This window comes from Pseudophryne corroboree, chromosome 11, assembly GCF_028390025.1.
Source record: "Pseudophryne corroboree isolate aPseCor3 chromosome 11, aPseCor3.hap2, whole genome shotgun sequence".
In the NCBI taxonomy this organism is placed as follows: Eukaryota; Metazoa; Chordata; class Amphibia; order Anura; family Myobatrachidae; genus Pseudophryne; species Pseudophryne corroboree.
This window is the reverse complement of record NC_086454.1, coordinates 218,855,476-218,878,913: the sequence shown is the minus strand read 5'-3', so window position 1 is coordinate 218,878,913 and position 23,438 is coordinate 218,855,476. Positions and strand designations below refer to the sequence as shown.

The 23,438-nt window shown below is 47.0% G+C and overlaps 1 protein-coding gene across 2 annotated transcripts in view; it reads right to left on the bottom strand.

Annotated features, from left to right (window-relative positions):
• The window catches only part of SLC12A4 (solute carrier family 12 member 4), a 939,289-nt gene that overhangs the window by 403,219 nt on the left and 512,632 nt on the right, over positions 1-23,438 (bottom strand). For both annotated transcript variants that reach the window (XM_063945258.1, XM_063945259.1), the window contains exons 7-8: positions 13,952-14,193; positions 9,149-9,363 (exon numbers count right to left, since the gene is read on the bottom strand). In XM_063945258.1, coding sequence (XP_063801328.1) covers positions 9,149-9,363; positions 13,952-14,193 — 457 coding nt within the window. The remainder of the gene's footprint in view (positions 1-9,148; positions 9,364-13,951; positions 14,194-23,438) is intronic.

Here is a 23,438-nt window from a genome sequence, read left to right as displayed (position 1 = left end):
CAGCTCTCCTGCGACATTCCGTGTGCAAGTTCCTGTGTTCCTGTGGAACTACAAGTTCCAGCAACCCCTCCAGCGACATTCAGTGTGCAAGTTCCTGTGTTCCTGTGGAACTACAAGTTCCAGCAACCACTCCAGCTCTCCTACTGCATCCAGTGGTTCCCTGTGTTCCAGTCTCCAGATCCCCTGTGTTCCTGGTTATCCTCCTGCATCTCTGTGGAACTACAAGTTCCAGCAACCACTCCAGCTCTCCTGCTGCATCCAGTGGTTCCCTGTGTTCCAGTCTCCAGATCCCCTGTGTTCCTGGTTATCCTCCTGCATCTCCGTGGAACTACAAGCATCAGCAATTCCTGCATTCATTTACAGGCTTCACACCAATCTCCAACAGTGTGCTTCAGCCTCAGCTGTAGAGACTCCATCTCCAGGTGCAGCTCATCACCTCACCTGTGAATCAGCTTGCAAGCTGCCTGTGCTTTCCAATAGCACTGTGAACCCTGCATCAAGTCTTCTGCATCTGCTACCAGGTTTGCTACCATTATCATCACCTCTGCTGGCTCCACGTGTTTATCATCTCTGGTTCCCATACCAGCATATTGCCATAGACTCTCACTGTATTGCCATAGACTCTCACTGCATTGCCATAGACTCTCACTGTTTTGCCATAGACTCTCAGCTTCCACGCTGCATCATACCCATTGCATTTATTATTGTTTATTTCTCCAAGTATTCCTGCTGCCATATTGTTTTATCTTTCTGCTTAATAAACAACATTGCGCACATGCGCAGGAATCCAATCCAGTATCCTCACTTCTTCCATCCTACCTCCACTGACCCACTAGCGCCCCCTCCGGGGACACAAACCAGACCGAACCCGACAGTTTGTCCAAGGCCCATGGACTCGGATGGTGGTCAGAATGTGGGGTCAGGGGCCTTACAAAATCTGGTCTCCCGTTTGGATGGTCAAGAGGCTGCGCAGCAGCAGATGTTCCAGTTCCTACAGGGAATGTCTATCCGTTTGGATACCTTGCAGCAATCCCTTCCAAGTTCTGTTGTTTCTCCAGTTCCTGTTCAAGTCACTCCTGCTCCAGTCATTTCAACTTTCCCTGCACAATCCGTTCCTGTGGATGGATCTTGCTCAAGTCAGTCCTATGGCAGTCCCTTCACAGCTAATTCTCCTGAGAGAGCGACTTCCTCCTTTGAAAGCTTCAAGACTCCTTTGTTGTCTGCTGTGAACTCTGAACCAATAAGCACTCTTTATCATCTATTGGAACAACTTCAAAGGTAGAGCACTGGACTGGGCGAATCCTCTCATTGAATCTAAAGATCCGCTACTGAGTGATCTTCCCGCTTTCTGCGAAGCCGTAAAACAGGAGTTTGCTCCAAAGTTTATGCATTCAGAGTCATCTGGGCATTCTGGCCAATTTGTCAACAGTTTGTCTACTGCTAAATCCTCTCCAACATCTCTGTCTGTGCAAGATCAGGATACATTAGACCAAGCTATTAAAGATTTCCAAGCTGTAAAGTCAAGACAAGGTTCTCAGACTTCAGATTTGAAAGTTGCATATACTCCCGTGTCTCCATCCTACAGCAACACTTCTGAAAGTATTGACTCCCCGGATTCAACATCTGATCAGTCTTCCAGTTCTCAGTTTTTCGACTCAACTCCTTCCAAACATGAACAGGTTCTGTTGCATCAATGTATCAGAGATTTCAAGAATTACAAGAATTGGAGAGCTCAAAAACCAGCTCAAAGTCTACCATCTGTTGATGTAAGTGTTGGCTATGCTGCCGTTACCCCTAGTCCTGGTGTCTCATATAGCTTCAAATTCACTGGTCCACAGGTTGTCTCAGATAATGTTATTCCTAAACAAAAGGCTCCCATGACCACACTAGACCTGGACTTTGACTCTGAAAGTGAGTTTGTTGATAAAGACTCAAGTTACATTATGGGAGGTTCTATCCTTCCTAGCTATGCCTTTTCCCAGGAAGTAAATTCTGTCTCAAATGACCATGAATGGTCTACTTGTTCTGACGGGGAAATTCTGTCTTCTGAAGATGAAAGTTGGGAAGACTTTTGAGGACCTCTGCTTTTGTGTATTTCTAAGTTCTTTTTCAAGGTTCCTCCAAGTTCCAGCGTGGGTGTTCGGTGCCCACCCATAAAAGGGGGGGTACTGTCAGGAATCTGCATTTTCCATCACATCACTGCTGTGGAACTACAGGTTCCAGCAGTTCAGTTCTGTTCCAGTTCTCGTTTTCAGTCCTCTGCAGCCTGGAGTACATAGTGCTTCAACTAACTCACAGCTGATCTGGACACCCAATCCAGCTAGTATCTCCGCCTGCAGTTTGTGTCCAATCACTGCTGGGCAGGTGGTATAACTTCCAGTTTGTGGCTCTCTCACATCGCCTTGGACAACACGTCACATCCCGTGAACAGACCGCTCCTGTTTGCAATCCTCTGTCTACAGAGATTTCCTTGTGTATTAGACCTGTGGAACAACAGGTCCCAGCTGTTCCAGTTCCCAGTTGTTCCTGTGTTCCCGTGGAACTACAAGTTCCAGAAACCCCTCCAGCTCTCCTGCGACATTCCGTGTGCAAGTTCCTGTGTTCCTGTGGAACTACAAGTTCCAGCAACCCCTCCAGCGACATTCAGTGTGCAAGTTCCTGTGTTCCTGTGGAACTACAAGTTCCAGCAACCACTCCAGCTCTCCTACTGCATCCAGTGGTTCCCTGTGTTCCAGTCTCCAGATCCCCTGTGTTCCTGGTTATCCTCCTGCATCTCTGTGGAACTACAAGTTCCAGCAACCACTCCAGCTCTCCTGCTGCATCCAGTGGTTCCCTGTGTTCCAGTCTCCAGATCCCCTGTGTTCCTGGTTATCCTCCTGCATCTCCGTGGAACTACAAGCATCAGCAATTCCTGCATTCATTTACAGGCTTCACACCAATCTCCAACAGTGTGCTTCAGCCTCAGCTGTAGAGACTCCATCTCCAGGTGCAGCTCATCACCTCACCTGTGAATCAGCTTGCAAGCTGCCTGTGCTTTCCAATAGCACTGTGAACCCTGCATCAAGTCTTCTGCATCTGCTACCAGGTTTGCTACCATTATCATCACCTCTGCTGGCTCCACGTGTTTATCATCTCTGGTTCCCATACCAGCATATTGCCATAGACTCTCACTGTATTGCCATAGACTCTCACTGCATTGCCATAGACTCTCACTGTTTTGCCATAGACTCTCAGCTTCCACGCTGCATCATACCCATTGCATTTATTATTGTTTATTTCTCCAAGTATTCCTGCTGCCATATTGTTTTATCTTTCTGCTTAATAAACAACATTGCGCACATGCGCAGGAATCCAATCCAGTATCCTCACTTCTTCCATCCTACCTCCACTGACCCACTAGCGCCCCCTCCGGGGACACAAACCAGACCGAACCTGACACACATAGACCGACTGGAACACCCACGGTGTTACCAGGGCGTCCACAGCTATCGCATGAGGGTCTCTTGACCTGGCGCAATACCGTTGTAGCTTTTTGTTGAGACGGGACGCCATCATGTCTACCTGTGGCAGTTCCCATCGATTTGTAATCTGAATGAAGACTTTGTGATGAAGTCCCCACTCTCCCGGGTGAAGGTCGTGCCTGCTGAGGAAGTCTGCTTCCCAGTTGTCCACCCCCGGAATGAACACTGCTGACAGTGCTTGTACGTGATTCTCCGCCCACCGAAGAATCCTGGTGGCTTCCGCCATCGCGACTCTGCTTCTTGTGCCGCCCTGGTGGTTTACATGAGCCACCGTGGTGATGTTGTCTGACTGAATCAGCACCGGTTGGTTGCGAAGCAGGGGCTCCACTTGACTCAGGGCGTTGAATATGGCCCTTAGTTCCAGGATATTTATGTGCAGACAAGCCTCCTGACTTGACCACAACCTTTGGAAGTTTCTTCCCTGAGTGACTGCCCCCCCACCCTCGGAGGCTCGTATCCGTGGTCACCAGGACCCAGTCCTGTATGCCGAACCTGCGGCCCTCGAGAAGGTGAGCACTCTGTAGCCACCACAGAAGAGACACCCTGGCCCTGGGGGACAGGGTGATCAGCCGATACATCTGAAGATGCGATCCGGACCATTTGTCCAACAGATCCCATTGAAAGATCCTCGCATGGAACCTGCCGAAGGGAATAGCTTTGTACGATGCCACCATCTTTCCCAGGACTCGCGTGCAGTGATGCACCGACACCTGTTTTGGTTTTGACTAGAGTCACAAGCTCTTGAGCCTTCTCCGTCGGGAGAAACACCTTCTTCTGGTCTGTGTCCAGAATCATGCCCAGAAAGGGCAGACGCGTCGTAGGAATCAGCTGCGACTTTGGGATATTCAGAATCCAGCCATGCTGTTGCAACACTTCCTGAGAGTGCGCTACGCTGATCTGCAACTGCTCCCTCGACCTCGCCTTTATGAGGAGATCGTCCAAGTATGGGATACCTGTGACTCCTTGCTTTCTCAGGATCACCATCATTTCTGCCATTACCTTGGTAAATATTCTCGGTGCCGTGGAGAGCCCAAACGGCAACGTCCGGAATTGGTAATGACAGTCCTGTACCACAAATCTGAGGTACTCCTGATGAGGCGGATACATGGGGACATGCAAGTAAGCATCCTTGATGTCCAGAGACACCATAAAATCCCCCTCTTCCAGGCTTGCAATGACCGTTCTGAGCGATTCCATTTTGAACTTGAATCTTTTCAGATAAATGTCCAGGGACTTTAAATTTAATATAGGTCTGACCGAACCGTCCGGTTTCGGTACCCCAAACATTGTGGAATAGTATCCCTTCCCCTGTTGAAGAAGGGGGACCTTTACCACCACCTGCTGGAGAAATAGCTTGTGAATTGCCGCTACCACTACTTCCCTTTCTATGGGGGAAGCTGGCAGGGCCGATTTTAGGTAACGTTGAGGGGGCATCACCTCGAATTCCAGCTTGTATCCCTGAGACACAATCTGTATAGCCCAGGGATCCACCTGTGAGCGAACCCACTGGTGGCTGAAATGTCAGAGACGCGCCCCCACCGCTCCTGGCTCCACCCGTGGAGCCCCAGCGTCATGCGGTGGATTCAGTGGAAGCCGGGGAGGACTTCTGTTCCTGGGAACCAGCTTCTTCCCTCTACCCCTGCCCCTAGCAAGAAAGGAAGCACCTCTGACCTTCTTGCTTCTTTGTGCGCGAAAGGACTGCATTTGGTAATACGGTGCTTTCTTCGGTTGTGAGGGAATATATGGCAAAAAGTTTGACTTCCCAGCAGTAGCTGTGGAAACCAGGTCCGAGAGACCGTCCCCAAACAATTCCTCACCCTTGTAAGGTAACACCTCCATGTGTTTTTTGGAGTCTGCATCACCTGTCCACTGCCGAGTCCACAGAAATTGACATTGCATTAATTCTAGAGCCCAGTAGGCAAATGTCCCTCTGGGCATCCCTCATATATAGGACATGCCCCAAGGGTCAGCATAATGGTATCCCTGTCTAAGGTATCCATTTCCTCAGACAGATTATCTGTCCACGCTGCTACAGCACTACACATCCATGCCGACGCAATCGCCGGCCTCAGTAAAGTCCCTGATTGTGTATAAACAGATTTCAGGATACTTTCCTGCTTTCTATCTGCAGGATCCTTTAGGGTGGCCGTATCCTGCGACGGCAGGGCCACATTCTTAGATAAGCGTTTGAGAGCTTTATCTACCCTAGGGGAGGATTCCCAGCGCACCCTGTCCTCTGGCGGGAAAGGGTACGCCATAAGTAACCTTTTGGAAATCGGGACTTTCTTATCTGGGGAATCCCACGCTCTTTCACATAACTCATTTAACTCATGTGAAGGGGGAAAAGTCACCTCTTGCTTTTTCTCCCCATACATATAAACCCTCTTGTCAGGGACAGGGTGTACCTCTGATATGTGTAAAACATCCTTCATCGCTATAATCATGTAATGTATAGCTTTTGTAATTTTTGGTTGCAATTATGCATCATCGACGTCGACACTGGAGTCAGAATCCGTGTCGACATCTGTGTCAACTATTTTGGATAGTGGGCGCTTTTGAGACCCTGAGGGCCTCTGCGCTGTAGGATCAGGCATGGGTTGAGACCCTGACTGGCCCGAGGTATCAGCTTTATCCAACCTTTTATGTAATGAGTTTACATTATAATTTAACACCTTCCACATATCCATCCAATCAGGTGTCGGCACCGTCGGCGGCGACACGTCAGTCAACTGCACTTGCTCTGCCTCCACATAGCCCTCTTCGTCAAACATGTCGACACACGCGTACCGACACACCACACACACAGGGGAAGCTCTAAATGAGGACAGGACCCCCACAAGGCCTTTTGGAGAGACAGAGAGAGAGTATGCCAGCACACACCCCAGCACTATATAACCCAGGGATTACACAGTAACTTAGTGTTTACCCAGTAGCTGCTGTATTATGATTAATGCGCCTAAATTTATGTGCCCCCCCTCTCTTTTGTACCCTTCTACCGTGATTCTGCAGGGGAGAGCCTGGGGAGCTTCCTCTCAGCGGAGCTGTGGAAGGAAAATGGCGCTGGTGAGTGCTGAGGAAGAAGGCCCCACCCCCTCAGCGGCGGGCTTCTGTCCCGCGATTTCTTGTAAAATAAATGGCGGGGGCTCATACATATAACAGTGTGCCACTGTCTATATGCAGCTTTCGCCAGGAGGTATCAATTGCTGCCCAGGTCGCCCCCCCCCTGCGCCCTGCACCCTACAGTGACCGGAGTGTGTGGGTTAGTGTGGGCGCAATGGCGCACAGCTGCAGTGCTGTGCGCTACCTCATGTGAAGACAGGAGTCTTCTGCCGCCGATTTCGATGTCTTCTTGCTTCTGACGGCTTCTGTCTTCTGGCTCTGCGAGGGGGGCGGCGGAGCGGCTCCGGGAACGGACGACAAGGTCAGGTCCTGTGTTCGATCCCTCTGGAGCTAATGGTGTCCAGTAGCCTAAGAAGCGCAACCTAGCCGCAGTTAGTAGGTTTGCTTCTCTCCCCTCAGTCCCACGTAGCAGAGAGTCTGTTGCCAGCAGAAGCTCTCTGAAAATAAAAAAACCTAACTGAAATACTTTCTTATTAGCAAGCTCAGGAGAGCTCACTAAAAGCACCCAGCTCTGTCCGGGTACAGATTCTAACTGGAGGAGGGGCATAGAGGGAGGAGCCAGTGCACACCAGATAGTACTAAATCTTTCTTTGGAGTGCCCAGTCTCCTGCGGAGCCCGCTGTTCCCCATGGTCCTTACGGAGTCCCCAGCATCCACTAGGACGTCAGAGAAACATATTACTGCATTACCTTATATAGGACTTTAAACGTATTCAGTCGCACAGCGAAACAAAACAGCAGCAATAGTTTTCATACTCATATGCATCAGTCACTTATCCAACTACTCGTACTAAATGGTAAGTAAAGACTTAGGGAGTAATTCAGACCTGATCATAGCAGCAAATCTGTTAGCAGTTGGGCAAAACCATGTGCACTGCAGGTGTGGAAGATATAACATTTGCAGAGATAGTTAGATTAGGGTGGGTTATATTGTTTCTGTGCAGAATAAATACTGTCTGCATTTGTTTTTACCCTGCAATTTAGATTTCAGTGTGAACACACCCCACCCAAATCTAACTCTCTCTGCACGTTATATCTGCCCCCTCTCCAGTGCACATGGTTTTGGCCAACTGCTAATAAATTTGCTGCTACGATCAGGTCTGAATTACCCCCTTAGTTGTGTATCACCTGGCTCAGGAGAGTGGGATACAGGAGACTTCACTCCGCTTCCAGGATCGATCAATACGTTAGTGAACGCTGAGTGGATCCAGAAACCAATAGTGTACACAAACGCCCAAGATAACACCGGCGCACCAGTCACACAGCCGGCTATGCTGCGACTGGGTCCTTTAGATACACAGCGTCTCAGACGTAAGCAGGAAATCAGTTCATGGCAGGAAACTGGTCACTAACCGTGGGGAGGGGCGGCCATGGGTGGTTTTACTCCGCACTGCTGACATCAACACCAGGGATTGAGGTCTCTCACTAATCCCTGGAGCCTATGATCCCTGGGGTCTAGCGCTGGGGTACCCGAGGTGGCAGCCGCGTCAGCGACTGTTCGGTAGTTTCCTTCCCGAAAACAGTGTGGCTGTGTCTTGCGTCTCCCCCGCTAAGCGGAACTGACACATTACCTTCTCCCTGTGCTCCGGCCACAGCCTGGTAATGTGCTGGACTTGCTCGTACATCCTAAACAGACGACCGCCGAAACAGTACTGTACACGTCGGCAAGCATTGTTACGACCCGGCGGAGAGTTGTTGCAGTGACTATTTCTAAGGTGCGTGTAAGACGGTTTTTAGAAAACTTGTTCAAAAGACGTAAAACTATAAAAATATTTTAAAAAAACAAGCGTATGACTGCCAAAATGAGCAGCCCAAAGATCGCGTTCCGGCTCCTGCCGCATCAACAAAAACCTGAATTGCCTGAGTCAGGAGGCGGGGATATAGGGGACTGGCCCATTGCATTCTGGGAGGCCGAAAGCTTTTAATCGTTTGGTGCCAATCCGCTGACGCTACCTCATATACCAATGTTTATCCTGTGAATAATCTGTGGAGCCTGCAGGAGAAAATATATACTGTATTATATTAAAGAGTTATAGATCATTTAGATCAGTGGTTCTCAAACTGTGTGCTGTGGCACCCGGGGATGCCTCGAGAAACTTGCAGGGGTGCCTCAGGTTGCTGGTCCAGCATTAATTCAAATTATTTATGGTCAATGTAATAGGCAAAACCAGTGCTGGTAGCTTCCAATCATAAAATATGTGGACAAACAGAGGCAAATCTTGTCCCTCATCATATAACAAGGATGACATATAAACACAGTTTACTTATTTTAATATTTATTTCTAAATTTCTCAATAAGAAATTTTTGGCTAGGAGTGACGTGATAAAAAAGTTCTGGTGCCATGACTTAAAAAAGTTGTGAACCACTGATTTAAATTATTATAAAACATTAGTTATCCATTTTGTTGAATCTTTCTTGCTTTTCCTTTTAGAGACTATTACTTTGCGGGGTTTTTTTTTATCAACACAGTTAAAAAAAAAAAAATTAACATCATTATTACTCCTCACCTCTTAAAATCCCACTGGCAGCTCCAGGAATGCCAGAAATTTCACTGACATTATTATGAAGAAAATATTCATCACACAAGTTACTGGAAAAATTTGACGATCCACAGAATAGTAATGACAAATTTGTAGCAACTGTCAGATTATCTATCGTTGTTGTCTTGGCGCATATGTCAAATTGGTCTCTAGAAAGGGTTCTGTTGCCTAGCACACAAATTCTAGAAAAAAAGAATTAACATTAGTATCGGTTTACATTGTATTATTAACTTATTCTAAAGTACACTGTATCTTCCCATAAAGTAAATCCATTCTTGATCCAAAGACCACACAAAGATTTTGAAGTACCCTATGGTGGGTTATAGTGTTCACTCTTTTTAGCAGGCAAAACCCGCCCTGCCCCTTTTGCGGCGCCCTGCTAGAACAGCCGCCCGCTTCCTGCCCTCCCGGCGTGTATAGATGCCGTGCGCATGCGTGCGGCATCCATTCACGCATTGGGAGAGGGCTGGGGGAAGCACGCCCCCAACAGTGACGTCGCCGGCCACAGACGCTCTCTATAGTAGCGTCTGTAGGCCGCCCCGCCCCCTAAAATGACGTAGGTATGGCCACGCCCCCTAATTTGCGTGGCCGCACCCCCCCCCCCCCTGTTTCGGGCGCGCGCGCATGTGCCCCCGGAGTCCGGCGCCCTGCCCCTTTTCACTCCTAGAGTGAACACTAGGGTTACATGTATAATTTCTTTATAAAGACATTTTCATTCTCTCTTGGAGTCATTCTCCAACCCTAATGTCATATAATTCTATGTCTCAAGAGTAAATAGCGGACTGCACAGAGACTCTGAAGTGAGTGACATTGGCAGTGCTGAAAGTAGGGTGGTACGGGGTGGTACGGCGTACTATTAAGAAATATGGTGCCTGTAAGCCGTACTACCAGCCCACTGCTGGCGCCGCAGGGCACAGGGTCTCTGTCTGCATAGACAGAGACCCTGCGCCCCTCCAAAAATGGCCGCCACCTTGGAGGAGACAGAAACTGGAGGTACTATTTCACCTCTAGCGTATGTCAGGGGCGCGCAGTGCACCCAGTGCAACTCGAGAGTGTGGATTCTAGAAGCACTGGCACACTGTGCTCCTACACCTTGGCAATGAGCATGTAACACCTGGGCAACGAGCATAGAAACATCTGGCAAGGAGCATGTAACCTCCGGCAATGAGCATGTAACACCTGGCAATGAGCAAGAAACCTCAGTGATCGCGCTGAGCTGAAAAAAAAGTGGGTCCCAGGGACCCCTCCCTTTTCAAAATTGGGGTCCTACCTGTCCTTTTCTGGGTCCCATCGGGATGAAGGTTCTTATTAATCTTATTAATGATTCAAATATAAAAACACACAGACTTGATTTGGACACTAAAAAGTGCTGCATGGGTGGGAGAGGGGGGGGGGGGGGGAGGGGTGACAATGCTGCGGGACTGTATAGCACACAGGACACACTGCACCAGAGCTGTAACTAGACATTTTGGCGCCCTCCAGCAGAAAGTGAATAGGTGCTCCCCTTCCCATATTCCAAAGCATGGAAGCATGGACGGTGCGCGCCGAAGGCACGCCGCCCAAATTAGGGGCGTGGGTTCACGAGGAAGGGGCGTGGCCACATAATTGTGCCAATTCACGTTGCACCACACAGTAATGCCGCTTATACAAATTGCGCCAGGTAGAACCTCCTATACACACTGCGCCAGGCAGAGCACGTTATACACATTGTGCCAGGCAGAGCACGTTATACAGGTTGAGTATCCCTTATCCAAAATGCTTGGGACCAGAGGTATTTTGGATATCGGATTTTTCCGTATTTTGAAATAAATGCATACCATAAGGAGATATCATGGCGATGGGACCTAAGTCAAAGCACAGAATGCATTTATGTTTCATATACACCTTATACACACAGCCTGAAGGTAATTTTAGCCAATATTTTTAATAACTTTGTACATTAAACAAAGTGTGTCTACATTCACACAATTCATTTATGTTTCATATACACCTTATACATACAGCCTGAAGGTCATTTAATACAATATTTTTAATAACTTTGTGTATTAAACAAAGTTTGTGTACATTGAAACATCAGAAAACAAAGTTTCCACTATCTCACTCTCGCTCAAAAAATTCCGTATGTCGGAATATTCCGTATTTCGGAATATTTGGATATGGGATACTCAACCTGTACACACTGCGCCAGGCAGAGCACGTTATACACACTGCGCCAGGCAGAGCACGTTATACACACTGCGCCAGGCAGAGCACGTTATACACTTTGCGCCAGGCAGAGCACGTTATATAGTTTGTGCCAGGTAAAATACTTTGTGCCAGGTAAAATACTGGTCTGGATGGGAAGGGGGCAGAGAGATGGTGGTGGGATGCAGGATCACTAAGCAGTAGAAGGGAGTACACTGGAATGAATGAGGGGGCAGTAATGGGACTGGCTGGTGGGGTTCTTGCTGAGGGGGCAGTGAGATGGGGGCAGGGGGCTGGTTGGGGAAGGGAAGAGGGGAGACTGGGCTGAGGGCGTTCATGAGATGGTGGGGGACACTGGGCTTTATGGGGGGACACTATGAATGTGGAGGCACTGAGCAGGTTGGGAAGGGGCAGTGAGATAGGGGTGTGACACTGGGTTGGGGGGGATCAGTGTGTCTGGACTGATTGGGGGGTTCTAGATGGGAGGGCAGTGAGATGGCACAGTGGACTGGTTGGGGAGGGAAGGAGGAAACGCTCTGATGGCAGGGTCAGTAATGCTGGGGGACACTAGGCTGGAGAGGGGGCAGACACTGAAAAGGGAGCATTGGCATGCTGCTGTTTCTGCCTGGCCCTGCACACTGGCTCCAGCACCACACACTTACACCCCTTCCTCAGTGTCCCAGCACCCTACCTGCATCCTCAATATCTGCACTGCATTGATCTGTCCCCCGGTGGTGGGTCCGGCAAACTTCATCACTGCCGGGTAATGTCACCCGGCGCCGGCTCTGACACAGACTCCGGCTCTCACGAACCCCCCCTCCCCGGAGAGCCGCGCTGCGGCTTCCTCTGGTCGGCGGCATGAGTATGCAAGCTCCCTCACTACTCTTAGCGGGAGCGTGTTACTCTGCCCGCCCAGCAGCAGCCGCCTGGCGCGCACATCTGACAAGTAACGTCAGAGCAAACGCCAGAGTGTATCCTAGCGGAGCGCGTCCCCGGGGACCCTCTCATTCTTAAAAAGTGAGTCCCCACTCTTCATTTTGGGGTAAAATACGCGCTATAGCACGTTTTTGCGATCACTGAACCCCTCGCAACGATCATGTAGGGCAGAAAGTCCTACTAGGGACATTGTGTAAGCGGCACTGCAGGGGGCATTATGCATGTAAGCAGTATTACAAAAGGCATTATGCGTGTAAGCGGCACTTAAATGCCATGGGGGATCGCAAAATATATAATAGATAATTATAATTACGCCACTGCATGTATAACGTTACACGGAAGTGCCAGGAACACTGGTGCCACCAGGAAAAGATGCAGAAAGCTGCATCTTTTGCCATGCAACCCCTACAAGCAAGTAAATAGAAGCCTTTCTGTGGGGCATAACTTGTAAGGGGCATTTTTGTGTGTGGGACATAAAATGGCGTCAGCGGCATAACTGTGTGTGGCATAATATGTAATAGGCATTACGGTGTGTGGTATAATATATAATAGGCATTACGGTGTGCGGTATAATGTGTATTACAGTGTTTTGCATAATCTGTAATGGGCATTACGGTATGTGGCATAATCTGTAATGGGCATTATGGTGTGTGGTATAATATGTAATGAGCATTACCGTGTGTGGCATAATATGTAAAGTATTACGATGTGTGGCATAATGTGTAATAAGCATTACAGTGTGTGGCATAATGTGTAATAAGCATTACAGTGTGTGGCATAATCTGTAATGGGCATTAGGGTGCTTGGCATAATGTGTAAGGGGCATTATGATGTGTGGTATAATGTGGCCATGCCCCTATTGTCATGCAGCCTCTCACCTAGTTTTGTGTGACCATGCCCCCTCATGACACATGACCACACCCATTTTTGGTGCGCACTATAAGAACCACTAAGAAAAAAATTCTATTTGCACCACAGGATTGGTAGAATGGTGGATTGAAGAACACTACTCATGCATTGCATTGCAGTTATCAACATAGCTGAAAATAAAATAATTTGTCGAATTAGGTTAATAGTAGGCATTTACAGTATGAGGGTATTCTTTTGTACTTTACCACAATGCACTGTTACCTCATCAGCATTTGCATTAATTTAGACTAACAATGCTCTATACTGAAGACTCATTATTTTTATGCTTTCGATACTGGGATATCATCAAATGCTGACGGGATGCAATTTAAAAATGAATGAAGATAATAACTTTCCGAGGGGATGAAAAAAATGTGGCCTTTATTGCGAGTACCACTGATTTAAATAAAGCACTGATGAAATAGGAATGTGGCACTGGGTCAAAAAGCAAAGGACTAAAAAATAAGGCAAAACTGGCAGAGGGGGGATTAAACTACTAGGATATACCCTAGTGTCCAAGAAAAATATAAACCATAAATCATTTAAAAAAAAAATGAAACCTTTAGTGGTACGTAGGAATTATAATGCTGTTGCAACATTGTACACATTAATTTAAAGGCTATATAATTGGACACAATGAACAACACTTTATATATAGAATTTTAAAACTTTGCAAAAACGTTTCTAATATTTACTTTTCTATGTGAAATGAAGTAAGTGTGTGCAAGATTATTTACTTACGGAAACCAATGTGGGTCAAAAATTGATTTGATACCACCTGCATAGATGGACAGGATGGAAATGATGACACAAACAAGGAAGAGTGATGCAAATTTGTTCACGTATTTGACCCCCACAAACACAACAAATGTCATCAGGGTAAGAAAGATTGTGCCGTAAACTCGCATGTTGTTCAGCTTGGCACTGGAGTCATCATGAGAGTTAGGAGAATGAAATATGGCAGCCGAAGGAGCAATGTAAACCTGCCAGGAAAGAAAAATGGTATTCAAGAACTGTACCTAAATTTCATCTTAAAGAATTCAATGTAGGTTTGCAAACCAGTAAATTGCATCCAACAAAGGTATAGTTCATCCAACATAGGCTGTGGGAGGAGGGTTAGGGTGTGGGGAAGGAAGGGTTAGAGTTAGGCTGTGTGGAAGGGGTGTTAGGGATAGGCACCCTTGGGGAGGGTTAGGGTTATGATGCGGGGGGAGGGATGGTTAGGTTAATGCTGAGGGAAGGGGGGGGGTAGGTTTAGGATCCGGGAAGTGTGTGTTAGGGGGGGTAAGGGGGAGGGTAACCATACTTTTTCTCTGCATCAGGATGCGGGTGTCGGTCATATGACTGCTGGCATCCCGTCAGCCGGGATATGTGTCCCGTGTGTTTTTGCGCATGAAAATTCAACAAGCCATTGTCCCAACCTATAAAATTTCCAAAACCTGCTACCATGCATTATATAATCATGTCTTTATGTGGATGTTACGCTCACACATATCCCACATGGGTGTCACAGAAAAGGATGGCTAGACTAGAACTTCACAAATAGTACAAATCTCACAATACATCCACCCATTCAATTTTTCGGATGAATGCACACATTTAAACCTAAACCAGAGGTTCTCAAACACGGTCCTCAAGGCACCCCAACAGACAAGGTTTTTTGGGTTTTTTTTCAAACTTTTTATTGAGATTTTTAAGTATACACGTTACCAAGGTACAATGCAAAAGGTAAACATGAGCAAGTCGCATTGGCAGTAACCATACAGAGAGCAAGACAGAGGCATAAGAAAACATACTTCCTAACCAACAAACAAACAAACAAACAAACAGACATGACGCACACAAAAAAGGGGGAAAGAAGGGGGGGGGAAAGAATGGGAGGGGGACAGGGTTGAGGGGTGTAAAAGATTAGCAAGGTCATTCTTAAAGGTCAGAGGGAGAGATAAATATTAGAGTCACATTGATAGGTATATCTTAACAACCCAATATCTAGCATACTTTTTGAAGGTACCATATATAATATAGTTATGTCATTAAGGAACAATGAATTCTTCCAATAATACAGGAAACATAAATCCCTGACATTAGGAGGTATAATCCATGGAAAGGTTACTAACATGAGAGTTTGTACCGCAGTGGAAGTCAGAGTTCACTTACACAGGTGTCAATATAAATAACCTGGCTCTAGACCAATCTTGGAATCTAAAAAATTTTGAAACAGTAGATCTGGAATCTTCATCCAAGGAGCATATAAAAAGGTCCCATTTTTTGTGAAAGGTTGCAGTGGAAGAGGTGTCATTTAATAATATAGTTTGCATATCGAAATACAGAAGAAGAAGCAGTCGTGACGTTAGTTCATGAATTGTCGGTGCAGATTTCTTGATCCAATGTATCAGTATCAATTTTTTAGCCAGCGTCAATACTGATACAACAAAAGGAGTACGGCAGGAAGTATGAGTACCTAAGTTCCAGTAGTTAAAGTAGTTAAAGTCAAGTAATAGACAAGTTTCAGGTGTAGGTAACAATGAGACTTTTAGTGTCGTATTTAAATAACATACCGTTTTAGACCAGAACCTATGAACCTTGGAGCACTCCCAGACACAATGAAACAACTTAGCATTTGACATGGAACATTTCACATATTTTCCTGAATCATCCGAATCTAGATATTTTCTCTGGGCTGGAGAAATATATGCCCTGTGCATGAAGCGAAAATGTGTTGCCTGCAAATAAGCTGATTGTAAATGTCTAGAGTATTTACAATAGTTCTGAAGCATAGTCACTTCTGAACATGTCCAATGTGGGATATCGACAGCCCATCTGGCAAGACGTTTATGGGAGTGTTGAGGGAGTTTAACCTTCGATGCAATCAAAAAGGGATACAGATGCTGTATCCTATACGTCTTAGTAGATCTTAATTATAACAACTTGAGTATGATGTATGGCTCATTAGATAAAGAGAAGGTTATCAGGAGAGCCTGTACATAATGTCTAACCTGAAGATATAAATAAAAAAGGCTATTTGAATGGAATACTGTTGCTGTAGGTCTCTGAAAGGAAGGATAAAAACTCCTGAGTTGAAAACTGTTCACAAGAGCATAGTCCTTTCTGTCTCCAAACCTGAAAAGAAGGATTGTGGAGGGACGGCGTGAAGTTTGGATTGCCCCAGAGGGGTAGGTAAGGGGAGACTTATCCAGTTAATGTAAGTATCATGAAAAATTACATGAGAATAGAGATTTTTTGGAATGGAACTAGACTGAAGGTGTAGTAAAGCAGAGGGTGAATATGGATAGAATATAGCCTGATCCAATTTAACATCAGTATACGTGGATGTTTCCAACAGCCAGTCACTGGCGTACTTGAAAAATACAGCTATGGCATAAGATTTAAAATCCGGTAAGCCAAGTCCTCCCTGGGGTTTAGGGAGCATTAACTTAGAGAGAGCAATTCTAGACCTTTTACCTTTCCATAAAATAATTGAAATAGAAGCATTTACAGTGAGAATGTCCCTACTGAGCAATGCAATAGGGAGCATCTGAATTGCGTAGAATAACTTTGGAAAGATTACCGTCTTTACTGCAGCAGTTCTACCGAGTAGTGAGAGGGGGAGGAGTTCCATGAAGACATTAATGTTATCACTTTATTCACAAGGGGGGAAAAGTTAGCTTTATATAATTTCTCATACGTCCTAGAGGATGCTGGGGATGCTTCAAGAACCATGGGGTATAGACGGGATCCGCAAGAGACATGGGCACACTATACGACTTTAAATGGGTGTGAACTGGCTCCCTCCTCCAGACTCCAGTTAGATTCTGTGCCCAGTGAGACTGGATCCACACTGAGGAGCACTCCAGAGTTTCTCAGAAAGAGACTTAGGTTTTTTATTTTCAGAGAGACCTGTTGGCTACAGGCTCCCTGCATCGTGGGACCGAGGGGGGAGAAGCAGACCTACTTCTCTGAGTTTCAGGACTCTGCTTCTCCGGCTACTGGGCACCATTAGATCCAGAGGGTCCGATCACTACGGGACGACTAGCTGCTCGGTCCCGGAGCCGCGCTGTCATTCCCCTTGGAGCCAGAAGTCAGAAGCCGGGTGAGTATATGAAGTATATATCCGAAGACTTCAGTGACGGCAGAAGACGGCTAGTTGAGGTACCGCGCAGCGGGCGCGCTGCGCGCCATGCTCCCACACACAGAACGGCACTGAAGGGTGCAGGGCGCAGGGGGGGGGGGGGGGCGCCCTGGGCAGCAAAACAGCCTCAATTCAGCACTGGCAGAGATACATAAAGTGCCTAGGCACTAATCAAAGACCCCCACCAGTATAAATATTTAATTTAAGCGGGACTGAAGCGCGCCAGTAAGGGGGCGTGGCTTAGCCCTCACAGTTATGACCAGCACCATTTTCTCTTCACAGAAGCTGCAGAGACACTGAACCTGGCCTCTCACACAACTGTACAAGTAACAGGGTGCAAAACAGGGGTGGGGCACAAGAGATTTAGTGCTAATTATTTAAGTATAAAAGCGCTAGCAGGTCTGAGCAGTATTGTACTCGCTTCAGAACCGGGATAGGCGCTGGGTGTGAGCTGGCAGAACTTCCTGTGTCTCTCTAACAGGCTTTGTTGTGGGTCTGTCTCCTATAGCTCCAGTGTGGTTGTCGGTGTCGGTACGTGTGTGTCGACATGTCTGAGGCTGAGTGCTCTTCCCAGGAGGAGGCTGGAGTGGGGACAGAAAAGACTGAGAGTGACCGTGTCAGCTCCACCGACGGATGATTGGGTAAATATGTTGAGTGTGCTGAATGCAAATGTGGAGCGGTTGACTAAAAGATAGGATAAATCTGAGTCTAAGAACCAGACATGGAGAATGTCCATGGAGGATGCATTGTCACAAGCTCAGACCCCTCCGGGGTCAGAGAAGCGTACATTTACCCAGATAGCAGATACTGATACCGACACGGACTCTGATTCGAGTGTCAACTATAGTGATGTCAGACTGAATCCTAAACTGGCTAAGAGCATTCAATACATGATTGTGGCAATAAAGGAAGTATTGCATATAACAGAGGACCCTGCTGTTCCTGATACAAGGGTCTGTATGTTTAAAGGAAAGAAACCTGAGGTAACGTTTCCTCCCTCTCATGAACTGAACGCTCTTTTTGAAAAGGCTTGGGAAAATCCTGACAAGAAGGTACAGGTACCCAAAATAATTCCAGGCATGCCCGTTTCCTTTTGGGGATAGGGAAAATGGGAGTCAACCCCCACGGTAGACAAGGATTTATCGCGTTTATCCAAAAAGGTGGCGCTCCCGTCTCCTGACACGGCAACCCTAAAGGATCCTGCAGATCATAAGCAGGAAAATACACTAAAATCATTTATGTCACTACGGGTTCGCTACTCAGGCCTGCCGTTGCATCGGCATGGGTGAGTAGCGCTATAGAAAAGTGGGCAGATAACTTGTCATCTGAAATGGATACCCTAGACAGGGATAGCGTGCTTTTGACACTGGGTCATATCAGGGACGCTGCAGCATATTTAAAAAAAAGAAGCTGCAAGGGATATTGGCGTTTTGGGATCAAGGACCAATGCCATGGCAGTCTCAGCTAGGAGAGCATTGTGGATTCATCAATGGAATGCTGATACTGACTCTAAGAGGGAGATGGCGTCATTACCGTTTAACGGTAGTGTCTTGTTTGGTGACAGCCTCACTGACCTGGTATCTACGGCTACCGCGGGTAAGTCGTCATTTTTACCTTATGTGCCTGCGCAACAGAAGAAAACGCCCCACTATCAGATGCGGTCCTTTCGGCCCAATAAATACAAAAAAGGACGAGGATCCTCCTTCCTTGCGGCCAGGGGAAGAGGAAGGGGAAAGAGGTCACAGGCTGTGGCAAGTTCCCAAGAGCAGAAGTCCTCTTCGGCTTCTACCAAATCCACCGCATGACGCTGGGGCTCCTCTGCAGGAGTCTGGGGGCATGTCTCAAACTTTTCAGTCAGGTCTGGGTGCACTCGGACCTGGATCCTTGGATATTAGATATAGTAACCCAAGGGTACAAATTAGAGTTTCAAGACGTGCCCCCTCACCGATTTTTCAAATCGGCCTTGCCAGCTTCTCTTCTAGAAAGGGAGGTAGTATGCGCTGCAATACTGAAGCTGTGTCAAAATCAAGTCATTGTCACGTTACCCCCGTCACAACAGGGGGAAGGCTTTTATTCGAGTCTGTTCGTGGTATCGAAGCCGGATGGCTCAGTCAGACTGAACCTAAAATCCCTCAATTTCCTTCTAAAAAAAAATACAAATTCAAGATGAAATATCTCCGAGCAGTGATCTCCAGTCTGGAGGAGGGGGAGTTTATGGTGTCGGTCGACATAAAGGATGCCTACTTGCACGTTCCCATATATCCTCCACATCAGGCATTCCTGAGGTTTGCTGTTCAGGATTGTCATTACCAATTTCAGACGTTGCCGTTTGGTCTGTCCACGGCTCCGAGGATTTTCACCAAGGTTATGGCGGAAATGATGGTTCTCCTGCGCAAGCAGGGAATCACAATTATCCCGTACTTGGACGATCTCCTCTTAAAGGCGAGATCCAAGGAACAATTGCTGAAAAATGTTGCGCTTTCGCTGACGATTCTGCAACAACATGGTTGGCTCCTAAACTCGCCAAAATCACAGTTGGTGCCGTCGACACGGCTGTCGTTCCTGGGTATGATTCTGGATACAGAATTACAGAGAGTGTTTCTTCCAGTGGAAAAGGCTCTGGAAATACAGAACATGGTAAAACAGATTCTGAAACCAGCAAAAGTGTCAGTTCTTCAATGCACTCGGTTGCTGGGGAAGATGGTGGCGGCCTACGAGGCCATCCCGTATGACAGGTTTCATGCCAGGGTGTTTCAGTGGGACCTGTTGGACAAGTGGTCCGGGTCTCACCTGGACATGCACCGGAAAATAATCCTATCTTCCAGGACCAGGATCTCCCTTCTGTGGTGGCTGCACAGTTCTCACCTTCTAGAGGGACGCAGGTTCGGGATTCAGGATTGGATCCGGGTGACCACAGATGCAAGCCTCCGAGGCTGGGGAGCAGTCACACGGGGGAGAAATTTTCAGGGAAAATGGTCAAGCCAGGAAGCTTGTCTGCACATAAACATGCTGGAATTAAGGGCCATTTACAATGGCATTCTGCAGGCAGAACATTTTCTTCACGGTCTGCCCATCTTGATTCAATCAGACAACATAACAGTAGTGGCGTACATAAACCGCCAGGGCAGAACAAGGAGCAGAGCGGCGATGGCCGAGGCCACGAAAGTTCTTAGCTGGGCGGAAAGACATGCAAGCGCTCTGTCAGCAGTCTTCATTCCGGAAGTGGAAAACTGGGAAGCAGACTTCCTCAGCAGACACAATCTCCATCCAGGAGAGTGGGGTCTTCATCAAGAGGTATTTGCAGAAGTGACAAGTCGTTGGGGAATGCCTCAAATAGACATGATGGTGTCCCGCCTCAACAAGAAACTTCAGAGATATTGTTCCAGGTCGAGGGACCCTCAAGCAATAGCGGTGGACGCCCTAGTGACATCGTGGGTGTTTCCGTCGGTCTATGAGTTCCCTCCACTTCCACTCATTCCAAAGGTGATAAAGATTATAAGAAGAACAAGGGTTCAGGCGATACTCATTGTCCCGGATTGGCCAAAAAGGGCCTGGTATCCAGATCTTCAGGAGTTGCTCATAGAAGATTCCTGGCCTCTTCCTCTACGGGAGGACCTGTTACAACAGGGGCCGTGTGTGTATCAAGACTTACCGTGGCTGCGTTTGACGGCATGGCGGTTGAACACCAGATCCTAGCTCGGAAGGGTATTCCTAGTGAAGTCATTCCCACACTTCTTCAGGCTAGAAAAAGTAACGGCAAAGCATTACCACCGTATTTGGAGGAAATGTGTCTCTTGGTGTGAATCCAAGAAGGCTCCTACGGAAGAATTTCAACTGGGGCGTTTGCTCCATTTTTAGCAGGCAAGTGTGGATGCGGGCCTGAAGTTAGGCTCCATTAAAGTACAAATTTCGGCCTTGTCAATCTTCTTTCAGAAAGAATTGGCCTCCCTTCCAGAAGTTCAAACCTTCGTGAAGGGCGTGCTGCACATCCAACCTACATTTGTGCCTCCTGTGGCACCGTGGGATCTTAATGTGGTATTGCAGTTCCTACAATCTCATTGGTTTGAACCTTTGCGTATGGTTGAATTAAAATTCCTTACTTGGAAAGTAGTCATGTTGTTGGCCTTGGCGTCCGCAAGGCGGGTGTCTGAGTTGGCAGCTTTGTCTCACAAAAGCCCCTTTCTAATCTTACATGCTGATAGAGCGGAGTTGAGAACTCGTCAGCAATTTCTGCCAAAGGTGGTTTCATCATTTCACGTGAACCAGCCTATTGTGGTACCAGTGGCTACTGACGCCTTGGCGGAATCGAAGTCTCACAATGTGGTCAGAGCTTTGAAAATCTATGTCACCAGAACGGCTCAGATTAGGAAAACAGAGGCTCTGTTTGTCCTGTGGGCTCCCAACAAGATTGGGGCTCCTGCTTCTAAGCAGACTATTGCACGTTGGATCTGTAATACGATTCAGCAGGCTCATTCTACGGCAGGATTGCAGTTACCGAAATCGGTGAAAGCCCATTCTACCAGAAAGGTGGGTTCATCCTGGGCGGCTGCCCGAGGGGTCTCGGCATTACAGTTTTGCCGAGCTGCGACTTGGTCGGGATCAAACACCTTTGCAAAGTTTTAAAAGTTTGATACCCTGGCTGGGGAGGACCTCGTTTGGTCAATCGGTGCTGCAGAGTCGTCTGCAGTCTCCCGCCCGTTCTAGAGCTTTGGTATATACCCAATGGTTCTTGAAGCATCCCCAGCATCCTCTAGGACGTATGAGAAAATAGGATTTTAATACCTACCGGTAAATCATTTTCTCTTAATCCGTAGAGGATGCTGGGCGCCCGTCCCAGTGCGGGCTGTATCTGCAGTTATTGGTTATAGTTACACAAATGTTGTGTTGAGTTAAGAAAGTCTGTGACTGCTGTTGTTCATGCCGTTGCATGCGTTGTTGTTGAATGCCATGTTGTACGGCGTGTTTGAGGTGTGAGCTGGTATGTATCTCACCTTAGTTTAAAAAAAGTTAAATAAATCATTTTCCTCTAAATGTCCGTCTCCCTGGGCACAGTTCCTATAACTGGAGTCTGGAGGAGGGGCATAGAGGGAGGAGCCAGTTCACACCCATTCAAAGTCTTATAGTGTGCCCATGTCTCCAGCGGATCCCGTCTATACCCCATGGTTCTTGAAGCATCCCCAGCATCCTCTACGGACTAAGAGAAAAGGATTTACCGGTAGGTATTAAAATCCTATTTTATCTACTGTCCTAGTAATGTAAACTCCTAGGTATTTCAAGTGAGTGGTATTCATTTTAAAGTTTGCAAATGCTGGGGAGGAGAGAAGGTCTAGGGAATACGCGCCTAAGGGTAGTATCTCTAATTTTTCTATATTCACCTTGTAGCCAGAAAATTTACCAAAGCTATCAATCACGGCCATGATTGCTGGGATTGATTTCAGAGGATCAGAAATAAAAAGCAGCATGTCATCTGCAAATAGTGAGACTTTAAGCTCAAAAGTAGAAATGGTTATACCTCGAAAATCAGATGAATCACGAAGCATGATGGCCAGGGGTTCGACTGCGATTGCAAATAAGAGGGGAGACGGGGCAACCCTGCCTCGTGCCTCTATGTAAAGTAAAACGGTCAGAAAATTGGCCATTACACATAATCTGGGAAACTGGGCTCGCATATAGCATTTTAATATAGGAAAGAAAAATGAGAGGGCCAAAGGACAAAGGTCAAAGGCTTTTTCCGCATCCAATGACATAATCACACCTGGGGGAGCAGAACCAGAGGCATGTTGTAGATGTTGGATAGCCGAGATGACCTTTCTGACATGAAGGACCGAATGCCTGCCTGCTATAAATCCGGTTTGATCCGGGTGTATAATTGCAGGCAGAACAGTTTTGAGTCTATCTGCCAATATTTTTGCCAATATCTTATCATTTGAATCAAGTAATGATATGGGCCTATAGGAGCCAGGGAGAGTAAAGTCCTGGTTTGGTTTGGGTAAGATTTTTTATATATGCTGCATTAAAATACAGTGGAGTTGATCCAGAATTCAGCATATGGTTAAAGGCAAGAACTAGTGAGTCCAGAATGCATCACTTTATAAAAAC